A 25,704-nucleotide genomic window follows, 5' to 3' on the forward strand; every position below is an offset into this window, starting at 1 on the left:
ACATACACAACTTAATGATTTTCTTTTTTTTTTAATCTGAAAGTCAGGTTTAATTATTTACTTTATATTAACACCTACCACTATATATTATAATACGGATTTTAAATTGCGTATCAAATCCTATACACTTTATTGGTACATTAGAAGCATTCATTAGGTACAGGAAATAATTAAAAATTGAAAATTAGCAAGTGTTTATCACTTTTATTATATCTAGTATAGAAACTATCCAATTTTAAATATAAGGGATGTTTAATCTCTGGGATCTCTAAAACGGTAAGGCAGTAATTTATATCTTTAAAATGTTTTTCATTGGCAGCTAAAGAAGAACGTAAAAAAGAAGAGAGCAATTTGGAAAATGCCCAGAAATGGTAAGTTTCTTGCTAGTGTTTTCTTACAGTTTATTTTGGTCAAAGATATTATTTAACTTGGGAATTGTATTAAATAGGAAAAAGGATCTGTACTTCAAAGAAGTAATGTGTTTTCTGAAGAACTCTTATGTAGTCTTCCAGGAAAAAGTTCAGTTGCGTTTTTCTTCAAACAGTGTACTGTGTTTGAGGTTTTATTTATTATCAGCATTGAACTGAATCAGTTTTACAGAATATTGAAATAACTGATTAGCTACTTAATGCGGTAAAATGTATTTCATCATCACTGAACACTTTCATTACTTAGTATACAGCATTCAGTTGCCTAAGAAACCAGTGAAATCCTAATGTTTTCATTGTGTGAATATCTGTGCCTTACACACTTGCCAAAGGAGGCAAAATATGGACAAAAGTGAGATAAATTGATTTGTAGATGGAGGGTAAAATATCCAATAAGTTAATATTTCTAATAAATTTTGTTTACCAAATTACAGTTTTGTGAGAGTGAAGGATCTGCCTTTGCTATGGACCTGCTATAAATAAACTGGGGTAAATTAATTTTTAACTTCTTATCAATATTTTTTTCTTCATGGTCACTAAAGACAGATTTGTGGTAATCTGGATTTTAATTTTACTTTTGTCAGCCCAAAGTCACTCCACCTGAGACACCTAGGTTAGTTTTCCTAGGAAGACAGGAAAAGGAAGATAGGCACCTCCCAAATGCGGTTCAAGTCTTAGGTGGACTATTTCCATTTGCTTGCAGAAGGTGCCTAAATTGGCTGAACGAGCGGCTGACATCAGCTGGGGCTTTGCTTCCTAATTTCAAGGGTGGCTGACAGGCTCTACTTAGCTACAAACCTACCTTTTTTGGCTCAGGGCTCTTTCATATTCTACCTGCTTTGTAGCCTTTCTTGAGTAGAGTAGACTCTCCAAGGTATGGAGCTGCACTTAGTTTGCAGTGGACTTAGGGAATTAGTTGTCTGACACAGAGTTTCTGTTTTTTAATTGCTAACTGAATACTCAATATTTTAAATTACTGCTTTTGAAAGGTAGAAAGCAGCCCAGGAAGCCAGGTTAAGCTGAGTGAAAGCAAAGCAGTACTGCTGGGGGAAGGGCTGAAGAAGAAACACGAAGAGAGGATGAGAAGAGTCAGCATGAAGGCAGAGTGAGAGACAATGTGCAGGAATTCAGAATCCCACCTCTGTGTGCACCAACTGGAGTGGAGAGGGGTTCTATTAGGAAGAAGAGAATTATGTTACTGGGGCTGCTGTTAAATGAAGCAAACCTGAGAAGAGTTTATGGTCTTGCTGTTCCTAGCTCAGCTATCCCAGTCGAGGGCTGTGAACATCTGAGCAGTATTTGACACAAGTGAATGCAATGAAAATTAGATTGTCCAGTAGACATAAATGTTTTTAACCGTGTAATTATGACTAAGGTGTTTTAGTATTTTTAGGGTTTGAAATACCAAAATGGTTTACACAGATATTTAAAGCTGTATTAGTTTTATTTATTTATTTTTCTCCTCACAGTGTCATTATGAGACTCTTCCACTCTGAATATTATGGCTCATACATACTTATGTCACTGTGATTCTTTTACCATGCATCATCGATTAACTTGAATTATAATTACATGTCTCATACAAAACCTGTGTAAGAAATGTAAAAGGTTAAGGTTATCACATATGGGGATTAAAAAACCTATTATATTAATAGCTCACCTTGAACAATATGAGATACTCTTCAACATGGTCTAGAATATCTTTCTATCTTTAAAGAATAAAAAAATCCTAAACAAACCAGAGCATATTGGCTCATGTAGCTAAAATAAAAGTTTCTTTACTTTGTGAAGCAGCTGGAGTATATATTCTTTTATTTTGGGGGGATAACTTCTCTATTTTTTGATCCTTACTTTATATTCTTCAAGCCTAGCTAAAAAACTTTAACATCAATCCAAGTCAAAAAACCTTGGCCCTAACCTTTACAATTTCATTTGAAAACATATGCAGACTATGCAAATATAAATTAGAAAAGAAATATTTGCTGAAGCTCTATCTGTTGTTCAGGTAGCATCTGTTGAATAGTTGGGGACTCATTACAGGTCTTTAAAGTGCCTCTTATTTGCTTTACTTTCAAGATTTACACTTCCCATGTTCTAGATTTAGGACCTATTATCAACTCTAAAGAAGAATTTTACTTTCTTTTGATTAAATAAAGTTATTACTTCAAGAAAAACTAGTAGTTTTTAAATATGTTGCTAACTTTATAGCATTTTTAATAAGTATCACCAAATCTTTCAGGATTCTTATGCCTACTTTGCAGAGAAAAGTGGTTCAACTTTTACAGTAGTGAACATACTTCTATTTATATCAGTACCTAGCCACGTGGATCATTCCATTTTATCTATACAAAGCAGTACCATAAAGGTTAAAAATGCACAGTCAGTTAAAATGCTCTTGGAAATACCATCTGTAATAAGAGACTACTTTGGAAATATCCAGCTGTATAGCAATTCAGTAGCCACATTGTAAAAGAAATAAAAAACCATTAAAATATTGACAGTGTCTTTTTTTGTAAAATTAATCATTTGTTTATTGACACATGTGGAAGGAGATGATTAATTTTCAGTAAAAGCTTTGCAAACTGACCGTTGACACTGTCTAGGGCTTGTTTGTTGCTACTCACAGTTCTCCCTAAACACTACAAGATTATTTTTAACCAAGCCTGGAGATTTTTTCCTGACTTGGCATGTGACTCTTCCATAGTCCTTCAATAAATGTAAATGGGAGAATAATATCTTCATGGAGTGTTGCAGAATAAAATTAAATAAATAGGTATAATATAGCATTTCCTGAAATGCAAGAAGTTAAATTTTTTGCATTATATGCCCATGATTTGCCAGTGTGACATGTATCTATGATGGCTTGTGCATCTGTAAGTTATCCTCCTGGAAATGAGGTGGGTATTGGAAGATTAGTTATACTCAGCGTAAATTGCTGCTAAAATTTCCAAGGTTATGGGAAGTTACAGTAATTACCAGCTTTGACTACTGTTTTCCCAGTGGACTTACGTGTTGATAGTTTTTTTTCTTCCCCCTCCCTTGTAGCTTTGAAGAAACAGTGGAATACTTTGGGATAAAGCCAAAGCCTGGCGAGAAGGAGATCACACCAAACTACGTTTTCACGGTGTGGTACGAATTCTGCAGTGACTTCAAGACCATTTGGAAACGAGAGAGCAAAAGCATTTCCAAGGAACGGTAAGGTTCTAATAAAGTCATTAATACCATTTTAGATGTCTGGGAAACTGCTGCTTCTCAAACCCAACAAATTATCCTCCTATATTTCACAGGCGTCATTGTTTTCTTTCTGATCTAATGGACATCAAGGAAAGATTATTCCCTCAGGGTGCATAGGAAAATTCACCAAAGGCATGCTGTCCCCACAAAAAGATAAACACATATAATCTGATAAATTACACTTTTGTAACCCCTTCCAATTACTAGCTAGTAAAATGAAAGGGGAGCTGTGCTAATTTATAACAGATTGCTTCTCTGTGCATTTTCATGTTGAACTAGCCTAAATGAGGCGATATTGCTGTCGCAGACAGTACAGACAAATAAAAGCGAATGCTTTTCCAGTTAATATACTGCACTTGCATCAAAGGGAAGCCCCAGAGATTCAGGCCACACTTAGCACAGTGTCGAAGCCCCACACTGAATTTACAGCACTACTTCTGACTTTCGGTGTCCTGCTGAGGACATCAAACTACTTGCCATTAGATCTCACAACAGTCTCCTGATTTTATTAGTTAAAGAATGCAAAAACCTAAAACCTTCAATTATTTTCTTGATTTTCTTAAGAAGCTCAAAATCTTTTACACAAAACAGCAACTCTACTACAAACTCAACATGCTCACCATATCATTTAAAAAGTCCTAGAGTGGTAATGTAGTCATGCTTTGGAAAAAAAATGGAGCAATCACTTTCAGCATGAAATTTAAATTCAAGTGCTTATTGCAAATTAACAGAGATTTAGATAAAAATGTCTCTAAAAGTATCAGCAAAAGTTGATTTACACTTGCATTTTCCATTTTGCTCCAAATCAGTGGGGGGTTTAGGTCCGTGTAAAGTATATTTTTTGAAGGGCGAGATGTAGAAATTATAAATTCCTGATTATCAACCTTATGAACATTGTTTTACAGATCTTACAGTTTTAAACACGTGAAAGTTGTAGCTTTTTCTGTTGTTTATTATTAGATTGATTTTGGAACCTGAAAACTGTCAACATTTACAAAAAATCTTTTATTTCCTTGTGTCTAGATCAGTAGGCAAGTTTGGTTTACATGTTAAAAACTGTGTAAAATAAACAGTCTCTAGCACATTGCTATAGTCATGATAAAGATCATCTCAGGCATATGTTTTCTGCTGAATCATGACTTATTTTTATTCCAAAAGCAGTTAAGAGGAATAGAAATTAACTCCCCAAGGAAAAAGAAATCCAGACCATACATCCTTTCCTTTTTATGTAATTAGCATCTTGCCGATGGCATACAATGATCCCTTCAAAGAAATCTTTGTAAGTAGCCTGCTATATTTTGTGCTTTCCTGCTCAGGTGAGCTGAGAACGTCTCATGCTTTAATAGTTATATAAATACAATTTACAAATAAAAATACAGATCAAATATTTCATCAGCTTCTCTGATGGATGCCTTTATTCCTATTCAGTGTAAAGCAGTATCAGTTGAATGCAGAGCAGCATTTACTATAATACTTCAAAGTGCTGACACTTTCTGGATCACATAGACTTTTTCAGAGTTTACTTCAAAGTTTCATTAATCTCAAAAGGACAATTCATTGCCCTTTACATTCAAACTTTGCGTGATTCATCAAGACAATGAGCTGCTAAAATGAGGAGCTTTGTGTAATAAGTAAATTAGAATGGCAGAACTGTTTTCATCATCCTAAATTGTTTTGTTGTGTGCTACTGAAAAGAAGAACATCAGTAAATTAGATGATATCAGTAGATTAGCATGATGGAAAATTTATTTTCATCACCTGAAAATGCCTTGTGAAGTCATGAACCATTTAAGGGTTCTGTTTTAAAAAATATGAAAATAACAGTTGATGAGCTGTTGTCCAAAAAAATTTGAAAGCAAGCTAAGAGTCATTGTGCACACTGGTAACTAAAAACCTTAGAATGACAGGAATGGACAGCTGTCTTCCTTAACTGGCTAATTAATTGGATGCACTATTCGTTGTGCATTTTTAGAGATTGTAATTTAATTTTAAAAAAGTACTGTTTATCATGAACCAATTATTTTGTTTTGAAGGAAATTTTGTAGAGGAAGAATTGACAATGTAAGTCAGTATTGGTAGTTACTGTACTGTATTGAGTAATCTCTTTCAGATTGAACATGCATACAAATTTTATAGGTCAGAATTCAGAAAACAAAACCAGATATAATCATTATTTAACAAATAGAATTACATACTTTATCTTAAAAACAGAAACAAAATTATATTTTTAATAATATCTTTTATGAAAGGTCCTTTCTCTAAAATGTTTTATTTTTTCTTTATTTTCATCCCTAACACAAAATGTGTTGATGGTTTCAGCTTAATCTTTTGAAAAAAAGGCAGTGGTTCTTTTATTGCCACAAAGGCAATAACATATTTGAGAAGCAGAAGCTCTGACTGTAGCAGTGTAAGTACCTAATGGTAGAGATGAAAATATCCTAACAAAAGAAAAAACACCAAGCAGTGCCCAACTAATTTTTGTTTATTATGGTAAGTTGGAGCTGGCTATAGCTTTTTACTGAACTCTTCCATTTATTAGAGAATGAATTGTATTCAGTGCCCTTTATTTCTGAACAGGAAAAGAGTAAGTTTGGGGAATACTTGTTCACAACATGATGTGGTCATAAGAGATAACATGTAGATTGCAAAATCTCTTAGCAGTGGTGGCCATGCAATATTTAACATTTTCAACCATTTATTAGGCTAAATATGAGACTACCTTGTGCCTAACTGAAATTTGACAGAAACACTTGCCACAGAAGAACTAGTGGATTATATTTTCATTTTCAATATCACAGCGAGCAAGGAGGAGAAATAATCTTTAGTTCAACACATTGTATCTATTTTAGAAGACCAAATTTATTTTATAGTTTGATTTGAAAAGTGAATTTCTCTTTCATCTATTGTATGTCATGTATATGTTACCTAAGAAAAAGAGTGACAGAGAATCTAGGTTTCCAACTATGTTGAGCAGTTTGTGCTATTGTAAAACACTCTTTCCTGAGGATCCAGAAAGGGCATCATCCAGCTATCATACAATCTGCCTGTATGATAAAAGCTAAAAGATGAATGTAACAGATTTATTTCATTTGATATTAAACTAATGGTCTAATAAGGCAAGTTGACATCACAACACAAATGACTTTTAAGAAAATATTTGAAATATGATCATTAGGATCATTGTAGATTTCTGCTGGGAGTTTCTTGTACACATAGTTGCAGCATCAGGAAAAGGCAAAATGTTTGTGAGAAAATTTGATCAATGAGCCCTACAACATTACCAGGCTGAAGGCTAATGGTTCGTGCCATACAGAAGCATTTGATGTGAGTTTAATAAAAAAAAATAAATGGGAAGATTTTTGCATGTTTCTGAGGTTAAGGTATAGCTATGGAGCAAATTGAGGAGATAATTACAACTTACAGGCCTGTGCTGCAAAACAGAAATGGCTGTTTCCCATAGAGCATACAACAGATCTGGCAAAGTGCTGTGTCAAGGTTCTTGCTCTTGGAAAGAACAGTGTTTCTTTTTAGGTGTTATTAGGAAAGCACTATACAACAAAACAGAAAACATCACCGAATCATTACATGAATCTACAGTTACCCATATGTAGTTCTTTTCCCTTCCTCTCCAGAAGGATGTGGTAGAGCTAGGAGATGTAAGAATAAAAAAATTAGGTACAGAATAGCTTCTGCATACAGAACCATTTAAATAAAGGGGAATTCTTTGGCTTGGAAAGGACTCTACTGAACAGGATATGATAGGGATCTGTACAGGCACAAAGGATTAATGGAAAATAGTCATTACATACCACATCTAATACAACAGAATCAATTCAAATTAGGAAGTGTCTGGTACAAGCCAAATGCAGTGATGTCTCTTTGCAGTAGACATACTTAATCTGTTGAACACTTTGCCACAAAATGTCACAGGTGGCAAAAGCTTGCATTGCTTCCAAATGGTGACAATACAAAATCATATTAGAAAAATCTATGAAGGTCTTACACAAGAAGAGAGTTTCCAGCTGCAAAGCTGTTCTGGGCATTATCACTGTAGGTTTTGGCTGTCTTTATATTCTCCTAGGTGTGCCAGTGGCCATCTCAGATGGTCTGAAGCATATTTTTGATCTGAACTGGTGTAGCCTTATATTGTTTTTAATTAGGCACTAGCTTTCCTAAAAACATAAAAACGGATTTTTGTTTCTTGTGACTGCAGAGATAAAATTTCTCACTTGCTTTGTACAGATAAATGCTGTCAGTAGATCCAGAAAAAATGGACGCATATCAAACATATTAGCAATTTGAGATTTGACAACAAAATCCACTGACAACATATATTTTACTGTATTTGTACTGGTTTAGTTAGTGAACATTTATTAAAACTGCAATTTAAAGATTTGATCAGTAATGACCAAGTTCTTTCCAGAAGTTTTAAGCCTGAAAGCAATTGTATTGTACAACACAGTATTAGAATTGGACAGTGTTCAAACTTCATAGTCTGGTATAAAGTTCCTAATTTTGAAGCTAACCGAGAGCTCTCTAAAATCATCTGCCAGGCATCTGTCTTCTAAAATTTTAAGACTGAAATCTAATCTGTTATATCGCATGGGCTAACTGTTTTCAGGAAACAGTGCTGTTACTTAAGGTTTATGGGCTGCATACAGAAATCACTATAGGACTGAGAGCAGAAAGGCGTGTAATACATGAAAGGAATTTGAGCTATGGGGATATTTCTTAGTCTCTCAAGGGGAGTCACTGTTCAGCTGTGTTAAGGATCTGGTCTGGGTATACAGCTTGGCTCTAGATTGAACAGTTGATGCTCACTGTAGCTACCTCTGCTTGTTCATCTTGACCCATAGCTTTGTTTGCACAACAATTCCTTATGCCAAAACAGTCTTATGGGAGAAGTTTGAACTTCTAGTCACGGAACGCTCAGGTGGCACAGAATTGTCATATGGCTATTTCATAACCCACAGCTATCCACATAACACACCAGCTGCATGGAAGGAGCTGTAGAAGCAAAAAGAATGGATTATTCCAGAGTATCAAGAAGCTGAGAGACAATCCAGATAATTTGGTCTCTGGCATCATACAATAGCAGAGCCAGAACATTACATGAGTAGCAATTGGCTCATTTAGTTTTTCTAACTGAGGGCTTCAGAGCATGGAGCATGCCAGTTCACTCCTCCTTCTGTCTGAATTGATTGGGAAGCAGGTGTGAAAATAATAATCAGTTTATCTGGTTAATCCCTGGCTTGATATCTTTTCCTGTAAGGAGAAAAAGTATTTTCATGAGCTTATGAAGGAAACTTTTAAAAAATACAGGCTTATGTTTAGATTTAGTTTCTGTGTCCCTAGTTACAAAATAAAAATAATTTTGAATAAAAATAATGTCTTTATTTTTCACTAATAACTTCTAATTTAAGAGACCTGACTTGCATACAGGGTAAGACAACATCTGCCACATAAAGGTAGGAAAAAGCCAGTTATATTCCCGTTGCTTTTAGTAAGGATACATATGCAGTATTGGAGTCACGTCTCCTATTTAAAAATACATTGTTTTGATTATGTAATTCAGTTTTTTTCCTGTATCGTGTGCTACTGTGCAGTACTGCTCAGTTTGACACCACATCTTCTTTATTCATTAAGGTATATTAATCTCTTTTGATCACTGTTGAAAGAGAATAACTTTTCTTTTGAACACATCAGTGTTGCAGCTCATCAGATTTAAAGGCTTAACCGACCTGCATTCCACAATGTTGTGGCCTCATGTTGCTGCTTGCTAAGTTAGCACATTGGTCAGGTTGGAAGGAACCACAGTCGATCATCTGGTGCAGCCTCCCTGCTCAACAGGGTCATCCTAGAGCACATTGCACAGAATTGTGTCCAGATGGTTCTTGATTATCTTCAGTGAGGGAGACTCCACAACCTCTCTGGGCAGTCTGTTCCAATGTGCAGTCACTGTTGTCTCTTGTGTTGTGATTCAGCTATTCTACCATACTTTCTGGTCTCTTTGTCCTTTCCAGAACTCTCTGTCTGAAAGTGTCCTTGTCACTATTTTTCTATCATGTTTTACTGCACACTTTTATCCTTTCTTGCTTTTCTGCTTTAGATATACTTCCGTTGACTTTTCTATTCCCTTTCTTCCTCCTTGATTTCACATCTATTAGATTAAGTCCCAATTTCTCTTCAGTGCACTCTCTAAAACATAGCTAGACTATTGTGTCCATCCACACTATTTTATACTGGTGTAGGAAGAAAATGAAATCTCTTCATTGAATCCATTTCTTTGCACATCTCTAAACTCTCCCTCATGGCCATGCCTCTTTAAATGTCCAGTCAGTGTGAGCTGCTACCTTGTACATTATTTCACACAACAAAAAATCAGAAGAAAGGAGTGTAGAATGGTTGGTGGGATTCTTATTTAAATTGTGCTTTAAATGGTGAAGCTCCATCTCAGGGCTTGATTCTCTTTCAGCACCCTCATTGTAAAAAACTTCTTCCTTATACCTAATCTAAATTGACCTTCTTTTATTTTAAAAACATGACCCCTTTTCCTTTTGTAACAGACCCTGCTAAAAGTTCCTCCCCATCTTTCTGGTAAACCTTTAAGTATTGGAAGACCACAGTAAGTTCTCCCTGGAGCCTTCTCTTCTCTGGGCTGAACAACCCCAGCTCTCTCAGCCTTTCCTCATAGAAGAGGTGTTTCAGCCCTCTGATCATTTTTGTGGCCCTCCTCAGGATGTGCTCCAACAGGTTCATGTCTATCCTTTGCTAAGGATGTGGGTAAAGAACAGTGTGTGTGTAAGTTTTGTTGGAAGGCTGTCACAGCTTTTAATGGATGATATGTGTTCGTATCTAGGGGGCTTTTTAATGACAATAAATTTTTAAAAAAATAAAGTTAGGCACTTTTATGGTTTTGAATTTGATAGTTTTCATACCATTTCATTTTTGCATTTCAAGTATAGTGCTTCCAAACACATTAGCCAGTTCTAGTATTCTATCCATGTTTGACAAAGAGTTATTTTTATTTATAAGGCACCTTTACAGCATAGGCACCTTTACATCAGCTTTACTGAAGTAAATACTGCTAACAACTTTCTTAAAATTGAGCCACCTGATTTTTTAAAAATCCATATAACTACCTTCCTTTTAAATTATGCAGTTACATTTCTGATAGTGCCTGCTAATCTTATCAGTCATTTGTTAGCAAAGTGGTGGCTTTTTTCCCTAGGAGACCAAAGTGTAATACACATAATGTTTCTCATTGTTGTGAGCCAAATATTACATGATTCAAATCATGTTAGTGAGTTGGTTTAATTTTATTTTGTATTCCAGAATATTAATTCTCTTTTTTAAAATCCAGGTTTCCCAGAAATGGTGCAAATATGGTATAAAATGCACAGGGCTAGGCCTAAATCAGTAAGAGGCATAATTTTCTTTTTAAGTTCCAAAGTTTATAATCCCTGTAATTCTCCCTTCAGGTGAAAATATGGACTCCAGACATTTAAACTCTACTTGAAAACACTTCTAGGACCAAAGAGAGTGGGATAAGATAGAAAATGTGCTCAGAATAGCTGATCACTTGGTGTGATTCTGCTGAATCTGAAGACTGTCTTGAAATATATTATTATCTTTGCATAAACTTCCTAGCTGTGAGAAATAGCATGCTGTCCAGTGGGTGCTTACATTCATCATGAAGAATTAAACTGTGCTGATTAACAAAGTTGTGAAAAGATGGAATGGTGTGTTTACCTGTAGAAACAGGGAACACTAATTCAGTTTTAAAATAGGCCATCTGTATTTAAAAAATGTACAGAATAATAATTTTGTATTTGTGTATTTGAGGGTGTAGTTACAGCTTGAATCAATGCTGTAGCTAAATAGTGTTGAAAATTATTTTACTTTAAAGTAGTGCTAACTGTTTGCTCTTGTTCTTAAGCACTGGAAAGTGAGACCACCAATAACTACCAAGCAGATGCCTCTAAATACATAAAGAAGAAATTGTAATTTCCAGCACTGATAATATTTCCAAATTGATAAACGCAGTAATTGAACTTATCACTGTGTTCTGTATTTTAAAAAGAATCTAGTTTGCTGCTACTGTTACAGAGAGGAAATACACATCAGTAATTGCAGCTATAATCCACTTTTCTTTTTGCTTTTCTTCCAAAATTCCTCAAAAACTGAGTGTGTCAAAAGTGGTTTGAACTGGACATGGTATTTTAAATACTTTTTGACTGGCCATAACAATTATTTCTGCCAGTGGGAAAAGTTAAATAGTAGAAGGAAGTAGAATTTTTCAGTTTCAAGAGTGCCAGGAAATTTGTTGCTTCTAGTAAAAGACTGACTTGGTGTGCATTACTAGTTTCCTATTTTGCTAGTTCTCCTTGCTTGTAAAAATTCATTCCCTACTTTTTCCCTCTGCATTTTGCATATGAATTATAAGGTAGGGGTATGTAGCATCAGTATTACAAAGGCACTGAGCACTGGGCAGATCCTGTATTAGGAATGCCAAGGATTTTCTTTCCTTTTTATCACTGTTTAGCACATAATTTCCCATGTGCTTTCCAGTCTGTAAGAGGAGAGTCCAGTCCCTTTTTTTTAATTCTCTGTTTCTCCTTTCTCTCCTGCTTAAATTTCTCATTGGGTTCTTCTTGTTAAATCCCCATAGAAACAAGGGTTCTGTAGGCAAGACCATAAGAGCAAAAAGAAAGAAACAGAGGAATCAGATCTGTGTTCTTCTTTCCCCTTATCTCTGTAGTACTGTCAGTAGACTGGTCTGTAGCTGAACATAAGACAGCTTTAACTACCCCAAGACAAGAATACCTTCTGATTTCCTTCTCCAGTTACCCCATCAATGAGATTAGTCAGTCAATTCCATGTAAAGCAACACAGAAAACACGGAAAAAATGGCAGATGCTTTCATTTCAACATTTTCACAGGAAATATAATGTGTAGCCTGGCAAATGGCCTACTAAAATAGCATATTCTATATGTGCAACAGATTGAACTGGATAGATTTTTTTTTTTTCAGAGGAGGATATTTTGGCCTTGATACTGCAGCTTTTTAGTGGGAAAGGTATTCCATAAAACCCAGCTACTGCAGGAACAGAAAAATCATTTACCAGGTGACATTTTCAGTGAGCAATACAGACGGGCTGTCCCTTTGCAAATGTACTTTGATCTACTTTTGGTACATTGTTAAGTGCCTTTGAATAGAAATAGTAGTTTGTTGGGCTAACGTGCCAAAAAGAAAGTTAGTGGTGAGGGTTCTTACAGATAAAGTAGATGCAAAGCAGAGCCAGAATACCTTTAATTTCTTTGAATCTAATGATGTCTTTTTTTGTGTTTCAGAATTAAAGTGGCTCAGCAGTCAGTGAGCAAGTTAACTGCAGAGAAGAAAGTTGAAACGAAGAAGATCAATCCTACAGCTAGCCTGGTACGATCTGGTTTCCAGTATGACATTGCAAATGGGTTTTGTGACACTACCCTTGTCATTCAGAATGATGGTTGGTTTCTGTGTTGTTGAAGGGTGATGTAGTATGCTTACTTTGAACGTAGCAGAGTAATTTTCTTCCCAAGGAGAAACGTTAAAGCTTATGCCCTATGGTAGTCCAACAGTTATATTTAAAACTTAGTTGAGTTGTGTGAAAGCATGGCCCTGCTGTTTTAGATAACAAAATATGAGAAGAGCTGCTTTTGTGGTTTCTTCTTCCCTTCCACTGAAGTCTCTTGTATTTTCTTCCATGCTTCATAGTGCATTGAAACTCACTGCATACATTTGTCCAGTGGCTGTTTTTTTCAAAACCTTAAAAATCTTGTTTGCTCTGTCAAATAACTGTAGAAGAGATTAAACCCCTATTTTGTTCCTTGCTGTATACTAGTGTTTTCAATACAACACAAAAAGAGGACTAATAATTTGCACTGTAAAGAAAACCTTTTTTGTCTTTGTGAAAGACAGATAGGTTAGATTGGCATTTTTCAAACTCTAGTAAGAAAGAGACTAAGGGAAGGAAATGCACATGAAGGAGTGAGTATATTACTTCCATTCCCAGCAGAGCATATCAGTTGCAGTATCAGGCGTCAGAGATAAGAATGACTACACTTACCTGGGAAGAAGTCATTAAGCAAGATAACCTAGCTGATGCTAAATTAGAGCCTTTATGTCAGCAGAAACCATTCCAGACAAGAGAAGGTATTAAGAGTCACATGAATTTGAAATGTATCTGATTTTCTCTGGCTGCACTGTTCTTCACAGAGATGTGTATTTTTACTGTACACACAGTATTTGACAAGTGTGTAGCTAAAGCAAACTCAGCTTTTCCACAGTGAGTAAGAACTGGTTCTGGGCCTTCTTTGAGTGCTCTAGGCATTTTTAAATTAAAGAAAACTTTAATCTACTGTGACTTGTTTAGTACTTCTCCATCTTCAAGACCAAGTGCTCATGGCAACTGAGAGGAGGTGGAAAATTATAGACAAGAATGATAATAAAACTCTTTCTTTTTCTTTTACAGAAAGAAAGACTGCGTCAGAAGGAAGCCAGTGTGACTGCCAACTGAAAGAAGAAAGATGAAAATGATGGAGTTATTTCATATCTCGCATGATGCTTTATTACACCCATGGCCCAGAGAACACCTTATGTTAAATACTGAATTCTGCTTTGCTAATCTGTTCCCAGACAATCCACTAAAGACTTTTGAGTTCCTTCAGAGGGGTTTGTATGTTTAATGGAGGGAATTCTAAGAAGGTTTTTATATGGGAAGTCGAAACTATTTTCTGTAACTCTTCCTTACGTTGCTTAAAATGCATCTTGTTGTTAATCGTTATTTAAAATACTCTGTGCATAATGCATTAATACAGAACAACTAAAATGAGCACTTTGGATGCTGAGTTAAGTAATGACTAACAACATGTAGGTTATATTTACAGGGTTTTGTGTAGATGAGAGCAAATATGCCACTCCATTCACAAAAGACGATTGCATCGTAGCTTTTGTTACTTCAGCAGTAACTGAGGTAAAATTGACTGATTCTAAATAATTTTACCATGTCGAAGTATTGGATGCATCTTTCTAAAACTGATTAAATGTAACTATAGATTTATGCTGTATTTTACTATATTTTTAAAGAAGCTTCAGCTTATGCCATACATTGAAATGGAAATAATATTTTGCACATGGAAAGGAATAGTTTCAAATTCTTTAGTTATATGATTGATGGCATAACTGATTCATTATTTTTATGGCTTTAACCTAACATTTCCTAAATTTTAAGCTTCAAAAGAAAAAAGGATAAATTGTATATTTTTATTTCAGTATATATTTAAAGTATCAATTCCACAAAATGATGATCTTATTAGTCATTATTCATTGAGATAAAATACAGTAATATGTCTCTATGAAGTTACGCATTTGCCATTAAATCTCTGGCTTTTAATTCCATTGAAAGCTTTCTTTTAAACAGTAAGTATCTCACTCTAGAATATATAATGCAGCCTGCTCTTCTCCACCTATGTTTGTATGAAGAATGTGTCCAGCATACATTATGTGTGTGCGTATATATATATATATATATATATATATATATAACTGAATATCCACTTCCTTGAAGATCTTTTAAGGATTTTGATTCTTAGGAGGAGAAATCTTGAAGCAGAAGTTAATTTAAGGTAAAATAGAAAAGTGACTCTGCTTGCTGTCCACAAGAGAGAAACCTTCTTTATGATAATGGTGTATGAAGTTGGTTACAAAGAGAAATTAGGTGAAGCAAAAAGGTGCAAAAAGGTAACAGGGGAAAGGTGTTAGTCCTTTGCTTAGAAACTGGAAGGAATATACATGAAACAGGCATCAGTTATCATACGCCAAATTTAGTAGAGAAACTGTGATGAAACCTAAGGCAAAGTCATCCCTAGAGGTGATATTAAGGAAATATTAAGGGAAACAGCAGTTGTAGAGACCCCATCCATAAATTAACTTGAGGATTTCACTGCAGGTTTCTTAAATAGTATCTTTCTCATTCCTGCATAAATAAAAATAAAGGACTTAAGATTCTCTTGTATGTTTTTGAGTTTCTAGCTGCTACAAATATACTCAAGATGTGTGAGCATAATTCTTATGAAAGCAGTCAATAATATGCCAGCAAAAATAATCTGATTTGTAGGTTGACTAGTCCCATTGCAGAGAAAAAAATTCCAAAGTTTTAAGTTTTCTGTCTTCCACTAAATAGGCAAAGTACATTTGTTTCCAGTACTGTTAGTGATAAGCAAGAGGAGCAATAACGCTTATAAAAGCCAAAGAACAATAGCAAGCAAGGCAATTCTGCTGAGTGTTTAAGCAAATGAGTGTTGATTTTGGTATAGTTTTCTATCTGTAATGAAGATAGTGTATATTGTTATTTGACTTGATCGAGAATTTTTCAATGAATTGTTTTACTTGAAATATTATGCAGCAAGAATAGCACTGTTTATGAACAACGATTTGTCTTGAAAATTCTCATTAGAAGTGTATTGTGGAAAAAAGATTTTAAATTATTGAAATATCCTGTTGCAAAATTTATAAATGTGAATTTTCATTTTTCAGTTTAGATTCACTCTTAATTTTGAAATGTTTAAAAATGTATATAAAAAGGGATTAAAATTAAAATTATTAATGTAATGCATTCCTTGATCATATTTATAATTCTTTTTTCAGATTATCAATTTGCCAAAATTTTGAGAATTAAGGCTATTTTTTCCGAAGATCAAAAACTTACATAGCACAGGGACCTCGTTTCTTCCTAACTTTCATTTGTACTGATTTTCCTCTCAAGCTTCACCCATGAACTTCACCCATGACCCATGACTACTAATTAAACTATTTTTAAATGAAAAGAAGAATTCACCGAGATTATTTGATTCATTTTCTTAATCAAGACTTTAAGACCGTTGGATGGAATTTGTCAGCTAAATATCACATTTACAGCCCTAGTGATAACCAGAAGTGTCTTCAGACAGTAATTGTAGTCACAATGGTACACCTGCTGGCTTTAACTAAAATGTTGCATTGGAGAGGAGATATTAAGAGATATATCTGTGTAAGGTGTTTTATTTATGAAATGTTTAGATACTACAGACATAAAAAATAGGCATCAGCCAGCATTCATCTTGGGATCACCAAGTGTCACCAGAAAGTTATGATTTAAGCTTACAGTTAGTTTTGATGCCTCACTTTACCCTGAGCTTTCTAGTTTGGGGAGAATAAAAGGAGAAAAGAAAGAATACATAAATATGGAATGGAACAGAAGTCTGTGGTACGTCTACATTACTGTCAAGGAAGTAAAAGTAAAGAGTGGACTCAAATTAATTCAAGCAGCAATAGATAGACAGTTAAAACTTTCTGGTCTATGTAATTTAAAATACCTCAACACTTTGTAGAAGTTGCTTCTGTGACCATGAAGTAGAGGTGGCTTCAGAAGTGGGGTTTGTGTTTTGTTTTGATTTCATCTCTTCTGTTATTGCCAAGCTTCTCAAAGTCTGTAAAGCAAGGGCCATGTTACTCAGTAGGTGCTTATGACCCAAAAAAATTATATGCATTACTGATTTATAAATTGAATTATTAGGAAGAATTTAGTATAGATAAGTAGATATGAATAATTTTTGAAGTGCTCTTTACCTTACTTACAACATTATCACTTGCAGATTTTAAAATGGAAGACCTTTTAGTGTTTTTGAGATCTGACAATATAGATTATATTTTCATTATGTTTTTATTAACCTGTGAAAACTACCCAGGAGTTTTGCCATGACTAACCCACGCAAATGTTTTATCATAAATTTTATCACAGGGTTGTAAATGTATAGATTGAATGTTACACTTTTGTATTTAACTTAGAATTTTTTGCATCAAAACAGAAACTGTATGATCTTCAGTTTCTGTATATGTAGAAAATTAAAGTAGAATATATGGAATATGCAGTAAGCAGAGAGAAAAATAATTGAACATCTTAAGCAGTTCTAGGAAGGATAATGTTTTCATAAGATTTCAACCTTTCTGACTTGTTGAGCGTGTCTTCTCCAACCAGATATAAACAGCCAGGGTATCTCTGACCAGTCTAATTTTTTTTCTACATGAAACATGAATAAAATATTTTGTTTTCCATATTGTGTAGAGGGTTCTTATTGCCCATATTTTCCATTAAATTGATACCAATTACTTTCTGAGATTTAAACATCTTTCCTGGCTGAACATGGGGTAGCGGAAGACTGTGTAGTTACTTTTTTAATAATACTGTTTCTTCATTGCTTCAGGTCAGTATGTTAAAAATGTATGCCTTAATCTTATCTGGGTGTGGAATTTCAGAAACACCCAACAATTTAGAAATATTCATCTCTTTAATCTGTGTTTAGGCACCCATCTAGGCTTATAGTTTCAGAAAATCATGTCCACTTAGTTTTTTCTAATTCTTGGCCTTCTCTCTGTCTCATTCAGTATTTTTATGCACCTTGCTCTTTTCTTTTTTTTTTTTCTTTTTTTTTTTTTTCCCTTTAACACCTTTGGAATTTCTTAATGCCAGTTAAGTGAATTTCAGAATTTGCAATCTGGAGAGTTCTCTTCGTCGTTCTTCTTTTGAAGATAAGCCTGTGTATTTGCACATAACTGTAAAGAAAATAAAAAAGAAAGTTAAGCAGTAACTTGATTACAGTCAATAAGTTGCTTCAAAGAGAGAAAAATACCAGGAGCAACATGGTTCCTTGAGCCAGCAAGGAAAAATGTAACAAAACAGTATAAAAATTAAAGTCAGATAAACTAGAATTACCAATAAATTACAGACTATTAGTAATGAGGCTAGTTAACCACTGGAAGAAGTTACCAAAGATAGTTGGAGTGTCTTCATTTTCTGATGTTTTCAAATCAGGATGGAACATTTTTCTGAAAGGTGTGTGTAGCGGAATACAGCTTATTGGACTCAGTTCAGTGGCATCCCATGTCCATTGACTCACCAGTTCAGATAGTTCCTCTAGAGAGAAAAATATAACAATAAGTATGCAAAAAGACTTAATAAAATATTTTTCTTATCTGTAATGATATATCCTTATCCAAGCTGAAAGAGCCCTTTATTGTGATTTTGAAATTAAAATATGAACAAACAGTGTGGTGTAGAACAATATAATGCAGGAAAACATTGTCGAATTATAAATATTTATATTTAAAAAAATTAATTCATATCTGTTGGATGCATCTTGTGGTATTTACAAGATAGCAAATTTATACGCTATGAAATTCAATTCTGATTTGGAGATTCCCAAGCTAGATCTGAGAAAACTGGCATTTTGGATTGCACAGTGAGAAATCCCAAAGTCACAGAAGCCCTAGTTCCTTAGTCAAAGGTTTGAGCATATACAAGGGACTTTACCTTGGGTGCAGCTCGCGTGGTGCCAAATTTATATAATTGTCTCTCCTTTTAGTGAATTATTAGATATGACCTGTTAGTATAATTAGCAAACATTTCTGCTGCTCAGTACGGTTTAAACCGTATGAATTTTATACTATTTTTTTAGCTATCTAAAGTTCAGAAGTTGTGCAAGCAAAATTGCTAGAACTCTTCAAAAATACTTGGTTTTGCAGATTTTCTTCAAAATACCTGCAAGACCTTTTCTTGGGTGTTTTTTAACAATTTTCTCAATCTAAAAAAATATTCTTGAGAACATTACTAAAATGGATGTTTTTTCCACTTCTTGAAGATTTACTACACCTAAACTGTACTATTTTATGAAATTTGGCAAGCTTCAACTGACTTTAAATGATTTTGCTTTGATACCTCATAGAATTCAAGATTTTAAATTAGGACCTGTTTGTAAATTGCAAGCACAGGACATAAGAGACTATATATTTTAAGAAGCAGTGAAGTAAAAATGCTGAACTGATAAATAGCTTAGAGGCAGAATGCTCCACCTATGCAGGGGCGTTATTAAGTAACATAAGCTTTTGCATAATGTAGAACAGCATTGCATTTCCTGTGATTTCTTTCTGCCAGGTGTCAGAGTAAATTAAAGGCTGCACTTTTTTTTTCCCTTAGATATTTCTGGTTAATTTCATTTCATACATTTTCACCTCAATTTCCCCTTCAACAGTTTACTATTGAGTTAATAAGAAGCCTTTTTCTAGAGGCTGATAGTGCCTATAGATGCATGTACTTTTACTTATGTATGTATTTCTCTGGCCCACACAGTAAAAAACATCCATAGAGAACAGTATGGGGTTGTGAAACTGAATAAAATCTCTTTTAGAATCCTGTTATTAACTATGCCAGTATGGGACCTTTCCTTTCCTTGCCTTCCTTTGCCTTGCCTTTGCCTTTGCCTTAGCCTTGCCTTTGCCTTGCCTCGCCTTGCCTTTCCCTTCCCAAGCCTTCCCAAGCCTTCCCAAACCTTCCCTTCCCAAACCTTCCCAAACCATCCCAAACCTTCCCTTCCCAAACCTTCCCAAACCTTACCTTCCCTTCCCAAACCTTCCCAAACCTTCCCTTCCCAAACCTTACCTAACCTTCCAAAACCTTCCCTTTCCTAACCTTCCCAAACCTTCCCTTCCCTTTTCCTTCCCTTTTCCTTCCTTTTCCCTTCCCTTTCCCTTCCCTTTCCCTTTTCCCTTTCCCTTTTCCCTTTCCCTTTTCCCTTTCCCTTTCCCTTTTCCCTTTCCCTTTCCTTTTTCTTTCTTCTTCCTCAAAAGTTTTTGGAGTTATGGGAACTTTTGGAGGATGGAAAACGATGCTGTTGGCATGGCATCTTTGCTTTGGCCATCAGTTTCTAGAAGTACCTTTCTCAGGAGGTACACTGCAGTTGAATTCCCTGAGCCAAGATTGCCCCAGGGACTCCTGGAAGGGAGACTGGAAAATAATGTCAATTGCCATAGATTATCAAGAGGGAAAGAGATCACAGCTGTATTTCCAGATTAAGGTAAAAGCTAGCACACTCTTCCAAAACAGAAATTTTGTACAGTTGTCTGTGTCCTTCAGTTAGGTTCCACAGATTTCAGAAATGCTGCAGGCATCATATGAGCATCATTCTGTGCCTGTGTTCTGGTATTTATTGCTTGTATGATTGTTTAATATGAACAGAATCGCTTATATATTCTTACTCTTTTATTGTGCTGTGACTACCAAAGTGTTGACAGCAAAAACTGTTGAAAGAGCGATCCATCATCAGAGTCTGGACAGAGAGCGGTATTTCAGATTTTCCAGTGTTGTTCTGACAGGAACATTCATATTTTGCTAGAGGTAAGATGAGTTTAGCTGTCATGCCATCTGCATTCTCAGCCATTCCTAATCATAAACAAATACTTGTAGCATAGGGCCAAATGACGGGGCCAAATTCAATCGTCATTGATAACTATTGTCTTCACTACAATTAAAAGTTAACTGGGGCACAGAATAACACTAAAGATATCAGGTGGGATGTTTTTGTGATAGCCATTAAACTGTTATATATTTGGTAAGCTCAAAGATGAAGAGTTTGATTCTGTGATTCATGTATTATATTGATACTGACACACAGTATCCTTATAGGTTAAGCTCAAGTGACTTTCGAAAGAGGAGCTGTAATATCTCCTCACTGGTTGATAGTGTTTCTTTGGGTTTTTTTGTATCTTCCACCAGATGATTTTGTCAATCTCTGAATTATGCATTTGAATACTTTAAATGGTACATTTTCTCCCTGACTTCTCCCAGAGAGATCAAACTTGTAGTTCAGTACTTTTTCATTTTACATGCTGTAAATATATTCCAGTGTAATTGAACGAATGGTCATCCTGAGCAACTATTCACAAACCATATAATAGAAACTGCAGAAACAGAGTAGTGATCAAAGACCATAGCACTGTTTCCTACAGCTTGGAGCATCAATAGTCAGCAAATAACATATATATTGTATAACGCGTGATACTTACTTCTTAGTTGTAAAGTAGTTTTAGGGATGTATTGCCATTAGCAGCTAATCACTATAAACTGGATAAAAGCCATGTTCTCCTTCTTTTAATTCTTCTTTTCTATCTACTGGAATTATTTTTTGTGGTGTGGGTATCTTCTAGGTTTTACGAGGGAGGATACCATTTTGTAATGAATCAAAACAGAACAAGCTCTGAGTTCGATTCCAGACTTCTTTCATATCTGCAGGAAGATGAACAAATAAAAATGATTTCATTCCACATAAAAATAATACTTTTTTCTCATTTCTTTTTATTCAGTTATACTACTACAGCCCAGTGTGTTTAGAAGGGCTGTAAAGAAACAAGAAGGTCCATCTGTGAATCTCATTGCTTCAAGATTCCCTGTAATATTCAAATTCAGCCAACTGGCAGGAATTTGCCTCTCACCATTTTTACTCAGCAATTCATCTAATTTCCCTCTCTGTTTCTTTTAATAAAAGTAAAGTCACATGGCTCCTAAACATCCAAGAAAAAAAAATCAACTATTGGATGAGGTCAGTTAAATTCCAAACCAAAATAAAGACTTGAATGCTTTACTGCGCAGGAGTTAAACCTTCATAATTCACCTAGGTTGAACACAACTCCATCTAATAGAGTTAGACAATCAATACAGTGTTTTCCTGCGTTTCTGTAGCTTACCATTTTACATCAAGAAAACCCATCTCTCTGAGTTGGGGACAGAACTTGTTATTAATCAACTTCTGCTTGATTCAAGCCCAGATGTGTTATGTGGGAGATGTATCTGAGTGTTTAAGCATTAAGTTTTACACATACTTTCCATCACTTATGCAGGGGCCAAGTAAAGAGACTCAGAAACATACCTAGAATGAAAATGTTGGTAAAAAGTACCACTGCAACAATATAAAGCTCACTATATCTTCCTCGTGGGTTTTCTTTTGGGGAAGTCCATGCTCATGTAACTTCCTATTGAAGTCTTTGATTGGGTTTGTGTGAGGTTTTTTAATTAAAAGATGATACTATATTAGACAAGCCAGCTTGATCTTGGACAGGTTTCTGTGGAGGCCTGAGTGCTATGCTAGTCGAGCAAAATAATCTGTGTGCATGCTTGTCGGGCATGTAGCCTGAACAACACACTTTCATTTCCATATAGCTCAGAAAAGGGAAATACTTGAGAGGGAATTTTCACAGATTTTTAGGTGTCAAGTTCAGAAAAGCTGTGTCAAATTAAATGCATTCTTGTCACGTTGCACTGGTTTTGAAATGCCAGTGATAACTGATGCAAAGGAAAACTCATGCTCCATGTCAGATGGGACTGGATAAGGACTTTTGACAGTTGATAAAAGCACTGTTTCTTGTAGGTGCTTTCTGCAAAGCTGTGAATGCCCAGCTGATGACTGACATGCTGCTCAGGAATAATGGAATTATTTTTATATTTTTTGAAAACATAGTTGTATTATAGTGACACTCTATTTTTGGGGGGTATATCTGCCTCAAGAAGAAAAGCTGTGCTCAGCTATTCTTCTCTGTACTAAAAGCTTCGCCATATTCAGAAGTTATAGGAAGCAAAAATTGAGAAATATTTTTTTGTGGTGAATCAGACTTGGCCACTAGACAGTGTTTTTAGTAAGATTATAGTATGATTTTCAACCTTCATTTAGTGATTTTAATTTTTTCTTCCTTTTCAGTCATTTTGATTTGAATAGTTGCACTTTTGAACATTATTATTTTTGGTACTCTTTCCTCTCTTCTCTCCATATGACTCAAAATCATCAAAATAAAGCCCTCTTTGGCTGGTTAACTTCTCTTTGAAGATGTAGCAAAATGGTAAATTCTCTCACAATGCTATTAATGTTCTCTGTGTACCGAGCAAGTTTCAGAGACATAACAGTATTTAAGTCTTTCATGTCCATATGGTATTTGCTTTGGTAAAATCATAGCTTTACTTGAGTGTTCACACATAAACTCAACAGTTATATATTTGCTGTCCTTTGAATTGAAAAATTGCATTTTTCATCCTACAATATATAAAGCAGAACTAATGGAATATTAGTATGGTTTAGGGTTTTTTGCTTTTCAGGAATTAAACTCATTTGGGTAGTTCTTGACTAAATATGTTATAAATGTCTTAAAAGAATAAGCTCAATAGATTCAGGTCCTTTTTTCCCCCTTCACATTGTAATTGTGTGTGTGTGTTTACGTCTGTATGTGTTTCTACTATGTATGTGAAAGTTTAATTTTCTCAAAAACCAAGATGTGCACATGATTAATTTTGTAAAAGTTATTGTTGTGGAATGGAGTATTTATTTTTAAACTAAATTCTTAAGGAGACATTGACTGTAAATAAAAGACTATATTTTCCTCCTCAGTACTTTTGATCATTGTATCAGTTGTCTTTTTTGTATGCAAAATACATTGTTGAGATACTGTAGGTTTCTCTGTTTGAAAAATTTTGTCTAAATAACTTTTTATTTCCACTGTTTTACTGATACGTGTAATATGCCAGGTTCAGTGTGCTTGTTAAAAAGACACACAATATTTCACAGATCTGCAAGGAATTCAAATACTTAGCTTACTGATAGCTTACTGATGTCAGTTTCTTGAAGGTGTTTTTTGGTGGGTGCATCTGAAATGATTTGCACAGGTATGAAGATGTAGATTTCCTTTAGTTCTCATCCCACTTTTTGCAACTTGTCACATTTCCAGGTGCATAATATGGAAAAGCTTTTCAGTAACTTGGAGCATACTGCCCACAAAATTATAATAAAATGGCATCTCAGAGGTATGTGTTATCTGTGTGTCCAGACATTTGGGCTCTATTTTCTAAGGGGGGGAAAGATCTATAAATTGAATTATAATTTTATATGTATTTTGCCATTACTTATATATTGATAGTGTAAGAAACCTTAATATCATGGGTGTATTTTTTTCCTGTTTTCCTATAGTCAGAATAGAAGACAATTACAATTTAAGTATAAAATTGTGTTGTGATTTCATCTAGCAGCTGACCATTTTGGGGAGTACAGAAACTGGAAGCATCCTCACCAGGATCCTCAACAATGCTCCAAAGATAGCTGGCTATATTTTAGCCAGTTTTGAGGGGGGTTTTAGCATCACCCATCACAAATTTAAAACTGAAAGACTGTGACTTGGTTTTAGATGTTTCTGAGAACATTATTAGTGTGTTTGCTTGAAAAATCATTATCCTTAGCCAAGAGAAGTTGGAGTGATCATGTCAACAGAGAGTAAGAGCAAATGCATACTATGAAGGACCTTGAAAATCATAACTGCTCAGGTTAAAAGAGGGAGAAACTCAACAAATCTACAGAAGCATGATCAAGCCAATGGATTTTGGTTTGAAAGGCTGCATTTCTCCTCACAGAAGAGACTAATGCATTGAGGCTGGAGAAAACAAGAACCTGAGCAAGATTTCAGCTACGTAAATTAATTGGAGATATATTGCCACATAGAAATAATCACCAAGATGTAAACATTAACCAAATATGAAGTGTTTGCAATCAATTTTCTGTAGAAGGGAGGGAGACACAGATATTGGGACCAGCCTGGTCTAATGGAAGGTGTCTGCACCCATGGCAGGGGGGTTGGAATGAGATGGTCTTCACAGGGTCCCTTCCAACCCAAACCATTCTAAGATTCCATAAAGACATACTACATGCTTAAGTACCACAATGCTGAGCATGTCTAGATAGACACTGAACAGCTACACAAGGATGTAATTAGTTACATCATCCTAATTAAAAATACTTGAGCAAATCAATCCAACTTGCAGACATTTGCTCTCTGTTCCTCATATTATTTACTGTCTAGTTTCTTGATACTCTGACACAAAAAAATGGTGTGCTTCTGAAAAGATGGACATTATAAACTTTTTTCTTGGAATCCTATTGATATGCCAAGACGTCAGATGACAGATTGTTTATCCGCATTAACAATTGATTTACTGTTCATTAAGAACCTAAATTTGACCCCTCTGTCCAAAAGGAGTGCTGGACTCCTGTAGTTCATGAACTGTCCTTATGCTTCTTGGAATGCAACACACAGGATCTAGCCTAAGAGCAGTATTTCCTATAGTGCTGTGCCTCTGTTATTCTGAGAGAGAAATGCCAC

General features: G+C 35.0%; 1 protein-coding gene across 10 annotated transcripts in view; it reads left to right on the forward strand.

Moving 5' to 3' along the window:
- FMN1 (formin 1) overlaps positions 1-16,318 on the forward strand; it is a 187,712-nt gene extending 171,394 nt beyond the window's left edge. For 6 of the 10 annotated variants that reach the window (XM_064658464.1, XM_064658471.1, XM_064658469.1 and 3 more), the window contains 4 exons: positions 320-371; positions 3,474-3,623; positions 13,017-13,101; positions 14,177-14,371. In XM_064658464.1, coding sequence (XP_064514534.1) covers positions 320-371; positions 3,474-3,623; positions 13,017-13,101; positions 14,177-14,221 — 332 coding nt within the window. In that variant the 3' untranslated portion in view covers positions 14,222-14,371. Of the gene's footprint in view, positions 1-319; positions 372-3,473; positions 3,624-13,016; positions 13,102-14,176 lie in introns of those variants that run through there. The other 4 variants (XM_064658470.1, XM_064658472.1, XM_064658473.1 and 1 more) reach the window with 2 other exon arrangements.
- The last annotated feature ends 9,386 nt before the right edge of the window (positions 16,319-25,704 follow it).

This window comes from Pseudopipra pipra, chromosome 6, assembly GCF_036250125.1.
Source record: "Pseudopipra pipra isolate bDixPip1 chromosome 6, bDixPip1.hap1, whole genome shotgun sequence".
Lineage (NCBI taxonomy): Eukaryota > Metazoa > Chordata > Aves > Passeriformes > Pipridae > Pseudopipra > Pseudopipra pipra.